Here is a 7,031-nt window from a genome sequence, read left to right as displayed (position 1 = left end):
TACGCCGCAACCAAAAATGGCAAACGCAACTACCACAAAAAAGCTTGATATTTGAACTTTGAAATAGTTTTATTTTTGTTATTACTATTTCATATATTGATATCTTGAAAATTTTAATTGGTGGCGTATACCATTTTATATTTTACAAATTTCATGCTGTAATATGCTAAACTACCTAGCTAAAACTTAAAGTTAACATAATTTAAATCCTCCAACCACCCACATGAGCGTATCTGCAGCGTTTTAACAAAAATTGAAAGCATTATTCCAGGCGCACACTTAAATTAGCATCTAAATAAATGACTGCCAGACATGAGAGTTGGGTGCCATGCCTCGCAACCTTCACAACCACACGTCCTTCAAAAGTACCACTCCGTAGCACTCGCCCCTGCTTTTTCACTTTTGCCCCAACACAAGCAACAATTTTTGTGATGTCAGAAAACTTTCGACGTGATTGAAATGCTTTTTAATTTTTCATCAAAATCATTTTATTGCGTCAAAATTGTTTGGATGCCGCTCCACCTGAACGACATGATAGTCCCACTCACCCACTTGTGGGGGATTGAAACGCCCCATCTTGCAGGGACACTGAGCTTAACCTTTTTCGGCTGCTGCGATGGATTGGTTCACTTTTGGCATAATCATGCGATGGGGATTACAAGTCTCTGCCAGGGACAGAGGGTCGTTAAAGACACTACAATGGGTGGTAGAACTCGAAATATTTTATTTTAATTCATAAAATATATATAAAAATAATCAAAAATTCAATCCATATTAAACTGCAAAATATAATATTATGATACTTGAGCTAATAATTCAAAATGGTTTTTATTTTTTGTTAATGCAGTTTTTGTATTAACATAACATATTAGCATAACTTAATATTAAGATAATTGAGCTAATGTGCGAAATATAAGGTTTAAATGGCTTATGTTTGTTTTAAATGCAGTTCATTAAATGGTTTGTATTCGTTATAAATCCAATTTATTTAAATTAAAACGATTCAAATTTACATAGCAATTTCAGATTTTAAATTTATTGCGCAGATATATTTCATATTTAAAATAGCTAAAAACTGCAACGACTGTAAGCTAAAGCAAACCATATTTAAATTAAGTACGGAATACTTTGAACTTTGGGTAATTCCTCGCTAATCAATCATATTATTTAAATACTCTGGCTCATTTAAGAAAAGATATCATGTTAAGTACATCAATTTTCTTAGGCGGGCTAAAAGATCGAGCCACTGTTCGTGTGCCGCATTCAACCTGTGACGAAAATGATGGATTATCGCCTTTTGCGCAAACGTTCACATGTTTTTATTTACTTGTTTATATCCCGGAGTGAAGTCTGCGACCCTTTTTTCGGCAGCTGCCAGGGGAATTAATAAATGTAAATCCGCATGAGAGTGCTCTACAAAGGAGGCAATGCCACACAAAAGACCACACTAATCGCATTTTTCTCTGTTTTCGGGTTCTGGATTGGAAATGGTGGGGCTTTGGATTTTTTGCGGGGTCGATCACGGTCCGGCGACACAACTTTTACACAGCTTTCGCTATTTAATCATTCAAATTGACTTTTTTCCCGCCCGATGGACGTTAATTTTGAAATCCCTTTTTAAACGCTGCTGCCGCAACTTCGCTCTACCCTCGCGGCTTATAAGTTTTTTAGCCTTCGCCCATTTGATTTTTTTTTCGCGATTTTCGTATCCTTTTTGTTTTTTCCGCCGGCGCACTTAGAATGCGCTGAGTTTGCATTTGGCTTTCATTTCACCATTTCACCCAGAGCCCAGTCCCTTTTTTAGTTTTTTAATCAAGATGTTTTAAATGCGGCCACGCCAGTGAATGATGGATTCCATTTAGTATTTTTTTTTCGTTTCTATTCGGCCTGGCCCCCCACCAAAACCCAAACAAAGTAAACAGAAAGTTGGTTGCTTTCGTTCGGCAAAGATTTATGCAGATAATAAAATGAGTCTTCAAATGAATAATCAAGTTTTGCATGGCTGGCTGATGGTTGCGCTCATAATTAAGGTTCGTCCTTGGGCTCAGTTTCCAGTTCGCTGGGGGCCTCGATGATTAAGCAGCTTTTTAGAAAACCATCCTATACAAATTGGTGCAAATCCATGTCAAGGAGTGACCCCTTTAAGTGGTCCAGCTTTTTTACCTGGACAGGACAAACTTTATAGAAAATTAAATTTTCTAGTGCTTCGCCGTTTTATTACCGAGGCACGGTTTATTGTTACCTGCATTCCAGGTGCAGGACAATAAGTTTGCGGAAACCAGAAGAGGCAAACCCAACCATTGCAACTTGTTAGACTTCCCCAAACGGCCACCTAAGGCTTTTTGTTTTTATTAAGTTCCGTGAAAAATGCGATTTTTACGCGCAGCTGGCGCAGCTGCTGCTACTGTGAGCAAAATATTGCACTGGCTGAGTTGTCAGTGCCCTGTGGACACACTTGTTGCCATTGTTGAGATACGAAATTAACTTTTACGCTTTATTACCGCAAGAATGGTGAAACAAAACAAATCTTAAGTTGCCACTGCACTTTGCAACTTGGTTGTGAGGGGGGGGGGGGTGATCCACATCCACATCCACATCCACATCCAGATTCAGATCCAGATCCAGACACACCATGAACTTCTGTTTTGTGTTGGCATTGTTGGTACTGCCACTGCTACTGTTTCTGTTTTATTTGCTCTTGTTTCCGGAGTCGCCGCTTTTTGTCGACCGGCATCCGGAGGCCATCAAAATTGCCGGAAGCGCGAGCCGGGCAGTCAGTGGCATTGTCATCAACTCAATTACATTTGCGACTCCTTGCGACTCCTTGCTCGCAGCTCGCAGCTTTTGTTCGCTGACTGATGACAGGGCCTCCTAAACAAGGCGGCGTCGTTGGCTTTTATACTTGCCACGCCTCAGATCCGCACCCCGCCACCGCCCCCTATTGTGTCCTGTCCCGTGTGACGGATGCGACAGGAAGCGCTGCGAGTCTTGATAGTCATCCAACTCCGCAACAAAGGCTGCAAAACAGCAAAAACCGGGAGACATTGGAGTTGGGCGCGGCGCACCTTTCCGTATATATCTATGGCGCCATAATTTACTGCTTCCCCTGTAATCTACGGCCAGGCTGCTCCGGCAGCGGAAATGTTTCACAGAGATTAGCACAACATGTCAGCATTTTGATTTACCTGCATGCCCAGAGATTTACCTTTTCCCCACAGCCACAGCCACAGCCAAAACCAAAGTTAAAGCCAAAACCAAAACCAAAACCAAAACCAGAACCCCAGAAACTAAGAGGCTCAGTTTCGATATCAATGGGGGTATGTGGTATCAGATATCCAGTATCAAGTATGGGATATCATTAGCCAAGTTTATGTGTGTGTCTCCATTTCCAATGCAAATTGAAACGACTGCGAGGGGGCATGCGGACGGCAAACGCTCAGCTCCAGTCGGTCCCTGAGCGGATTATCCAGGCACTGGAGTGTTCCGGCATGGAGAAGATGGGTGCCGAGGCGCAACCACCGCTGGGTCATCCTCGTGGTCTCATTCCTGCCACACGGCTCCAGGGTTATCCGCTTTGTGGATGCCACGCCCAGGCAGAGTTCCCGCTGGGTGCTCAGTTGTCCACTGCTGCGCAACATGCTCCACTGGGTCACATCGCCGTGGTGGCAGCTGGCCAGCATCAACTGGGCGTCCTTTTGTCTGGCATGCAGGCAGCGATCCCCATTCCGCAGCGATCCCGTGGCAGCCAGCTCCTCAAACTGCATCCTGTGGAGCATTTCAGGGTTAGTTATTTTTTTTTTAATTAATCAGGACTCAGATAGCTTTTAACACAAAAAGAAAAATGTAGCCATATTTCCCTTAAAACATTTATAATCAAATGAGTTCCATATTCAATTTTTCTGAATATAATAGCATAACATTAAATCATTATTACATATAGTTATTTTTCCCCTGCTGCATAATAATTTTGTAGAAAAATAACTATTTGTTAAGAGTATTATTTTAATGCTTAAGTCTTATTGTTTACCTACAATTAGTTTTAACTTTATGAAATGAATATTTGACTTTTTGGATTTCATTGTTAAAGGGTATAGGTATAATCTTGTCCTATATTTAAAAAGTCCTTTGTAAAAACCATCCTGGCAAAAGTATCACTATTGCATTTTAGTTTTGAAGAAAAAAAATATATATATCTTAATTCAAGAGCGAAGTGTTAATAATATAATTAATTATTTTAAAATAATATTAGTAAACAACCGAAATGTTGAATATAATATAATTGCTATTTTGCATCTAACAAAGAGTATATTCTTTTACATCGTCTTTGCATTTAATGACAGAAACCTATATTGACAACCAGCGTGAACCTTTTTTTCGAGTGCACTGACCTTAGTTCGGGACTGACATGCCTCAGATACCATTCGAACGGTTGGCACTGGCGCTGCCTGCTCAACTGCTGCATCTCGTCGGAGGTGTAATCCAATGGAATTCGCCTGGCCGCCGGCCTCAGTGCGTAGAACATATTTTTATACTCGTCCAGCCAGGACTCGGCTATGATTTTGGAGTTGCTATATTGGGTGGGGGAGAAGTGGGGAATGGCGAATCCAATCAGCATGCGACTGGAATGTTTATATTAAACGGACGCTGTGCTGAAATAAATTAAAAAATACCAGAGGCGGTGCGGCCTTTTCGCACCTAATCCCCGACCTATGGACCTTGTACTTTGGACTTACTGCAGATAGGTTTCCTGGGCGTCGGATTGCGGGGGAAAGTCGAAGGCATGCCGTCGGCGAAAGATGTGTCCGATTCGACTGCAGGGCACGATCTCAATTTGTCCGCCGCAAAGCCACAATTTAATGGCCAGCTCGATGGACTCGCCGCCCCAGATCTGCAAAGGGATAAGGAAGTGTCCGATTGACACTAGCAATTAGTGGCCACTTGACACCGGCTAATTGGGTTTGCTCACCTTCAGATAGGAGTTGAAGCCGCCGAGCTTAAGGAACCATTCGCGTGACATCATCAGGATGCCGCCGGCAAAGGCAGGACTCTTGTACGGCATCTCGGGCAGCTCCTTTTCGGCCAGCTGTCGCCTCAGCCAGTGGAAGTGCAAGGACCAATCGAAGCCCCCTTTTAGCAGCTCATTGCCCTTCCGGTAACCCAAAGTTAGGGGGTCAATGGGGTCCAGAACTGGACTTACAGCCAGTTGGGGACTCAGCGTTAGTCTTTCCAGCAGGGGCTCCAGCCAGCCCTCGTTCACCTCGCAGTGGCTGTCCAGGAAGAGCACATAGTGTCCGCCGGCCAACGAAGCGCCCCTGTTGCGCGACCAAATCAGGCCCTTCCGCTCCCGGTTTACGAGGAACTGCACCCCCAGGCGACGACTCGCCCCGAAAACGCCGCCCATCCAACGCTTAAGGTCAGCCAGCAGGGTCACTGATAATTGAGCCATAAATGGGTAGCATTAATGGGTGGAAACGGTGTGGGTGCGATGGCCTACCATCCTGACTGCCGTCGTCCACCAGGATTAGCTCGTGCAGATAGTCCTCGGGGGTGCGAGCCAGCAGGGACACAATCGTCCTCAGCAGCATGGAACGCGCCTCGTTGTGAAAACTGATCACCACACTCACATTGGCCTTCGAAGGGGGCGGAAGGTTACGGGGGCGGTAGCCACAGCTAAGGAGAAATTCGAAAAGAATTATTATTAAATTAAATCGAAAAAATATCTTAAACATTTGCATTTACCATTGCAGGTCAAAATAACTTACTATTTACTTTTGAAACATTTTTAAAATTAAAAAAAAATGCTGTATTTTCTATGATAAATATCGATAAATAATACTATAACATTCTGATTACATAAGATTCATGATTAAAAACAAAAATTGTTTTGAAATTGAAAGAAAATGACCTAATTTCTTAGATAAATATCAAAAACTGCAGAGTTACTTATCTGACATAAAATTAGACAAAAATCTTAGCAAGGGGTAAAAAAAACTAGACAAAGAATGTGTTCCTCAAAAAGTAACATTCTAAATTTAATAATTCAAAAAAATGTATTTTTTTAATTTAACAAAAACAATAGTGTCAATTCCCAAGATGAACATTAAGAAATGCACGGTTAAGAATATGCACTTAAATGAAACACAAAAATTTAAACACCCAATGGAAAATAAACAGGCGAAAAATATATTCCTCAAAAAAATGTATAACTCCTGAGATGATAATATTATTCTAATCCAAAGAAAGTAATAAGTAGTTCTAAGAAAACCCACCCGTTTTCTTACCTGTAATGCCTTGTTGAGGGCAATTTACGTATTACTCCCAAAGTATCACTCAGGTTAAGATTGTATAGGTAAAACTTCGCAGACCTCTCTGATGTATAAGAGATAAACTCACGCCAGTCCAGATAGTGTTCCCAACTGTCGTTATCATGTTTTGTTTGCTGAGAAATCGACTCGATTGAGATGACTGGTATTAATATTAAATATTCTTTATATAACAAACTCACTTGGCTGAGTGGCACATTATCGAAGCTTTCACTGCGAAGAAGTATGATAACGAATAGAAATTGCGAGAACAGAAAGGCTAAGATATAGAAAATGCAACGGCGTGGTCGACCATTATTTCTACCGGTGAACATGGCAAATTTAGCGAGCAACTGAAGTGATTCCTCATGGTGTTTCTTTCCAAGTATTCACAAGTCGGGGCAGAAAGCGAAACTAAGTCGCTGAGATTGAGACTTCACGCCTTCAGCGTTTTAGCTTCTGTTCGGCCGCCTATCATATTATCACTTTCAGCCAAAAAGTTGGGTTTCTACTTTTTTACTTACCCCGCTTTGATTGTGTCGTCACATGCTAAATGAATGAGCGATATTGTGTCGAATGCCCTTTTCGTGACTCGCCCGCCAACACCATATCATCGCTTTCTGTCACACTTGTCATTGATAAATGTTCGATAAGTTCAGCAAATATTTGTGAGCAGCTAGCAAGGTGTTAATTGCACCGAACAAAACTATCTATTACCCATGAGCTGTC

The 7,031-nt window shown here is 41.9% G+C and overlaps 1 protein-coding gene across 6 annotated transcripts; it reads right to left on the bottom strand.

Annotated features, from left to right (window-relative positions):
- Positions 1 to 1,926: 1,926 nt before the first annotated feature.
- On the bottom strand, positions 1,927 to 7,031 carry LOC128266532 (putative polypeptide N-acetylgalactosaminyltransferase 13). Of its 6 annotated transcripts, none has more exons than XM_053003112.1 (9): positions 6,827 to 7,031; positions 6,506 to 6,773; positions 6,282 to 6,439; positions 5,495 to 5,670; positions 4,967 to 5,430; positions 4,734 to 4,888; positions 4,389 to 4,619; positions 2,222 to 3,765; positions 1,927 to 2,163 (listed from the first exon to the last, which is right to left on the bottom strand). In XM_053003112.1, the coding sequence occupies exons 2-8, from the start codon at positions 6,635 to 6,637 to the stop codon at positions 3,369 to 3,371; spliced, it is 1,713 nt and encodes a 570-aa protein (XP_052859072.1). In that variant the 5' UTR covers positions 6,638 to 6,773; positions 6,827 to 7,031; the 3' UTR covers positions 1,927 to 2,163; positions 2,222 to 3,368. The 6 variants fall into 6 exon arrangements, with proteins under 6 accessions (XP_052859072.1, XP_052859073.1, XP_052859075.1 ...); XM_053003113.1 differs by having other exon boundaries at positions 1,927 to 2,177; positions 2,243 to 3,765; XM_053003115.1 differs by having other exon boundaries at positions 2,243 to 3,765.

This window comes from Drosophila gunungcola, chromosome 3R, assembly GCF_025200985.1.
Source record: "Drosophila gunungcola strain Sukarami chromosome 3R, Dgunungcola_SK_2, whole genome shotgun sequence".
In the NCBI taxonomy this organism is placed as follows: Eukaryota; Metazoa; Arthropoda; class Insecta; order Diptera; family Drosophilidae; genus Drosophila; species Drosophila gunungcola.
The sequence above is the reverse complement of the archived record's forward strand: the minus strand, read 5'-3'. Positions and strand labels throughout refer to the sequence as shown.

Bases quoted from the DNA above. Each gene is read 5' to 3' on its own strand.
- LOC128266532 (XM_053003114.1), bottom strand. From the start codon at position 6,637: ATGTTCACCGGTAGAAATAATGGTCGACCACGCCGTTGCATTTTCTAT. The intron at 4,889-4,966 runs GTGAGCAAACCC...ATCCCTTTGCAG, and splicing joins GCTTCAACTCCTATCTGAAG to ATCTGGGGCGGCGAGTCCAT. The intron at 4,620-4,733 runs GTAAGTCCAAAG...TAAACATTCCAG, and splicing joins GCCCAGGAAACCTATCTGCA to TCGCATGCTGATTGGATTCG.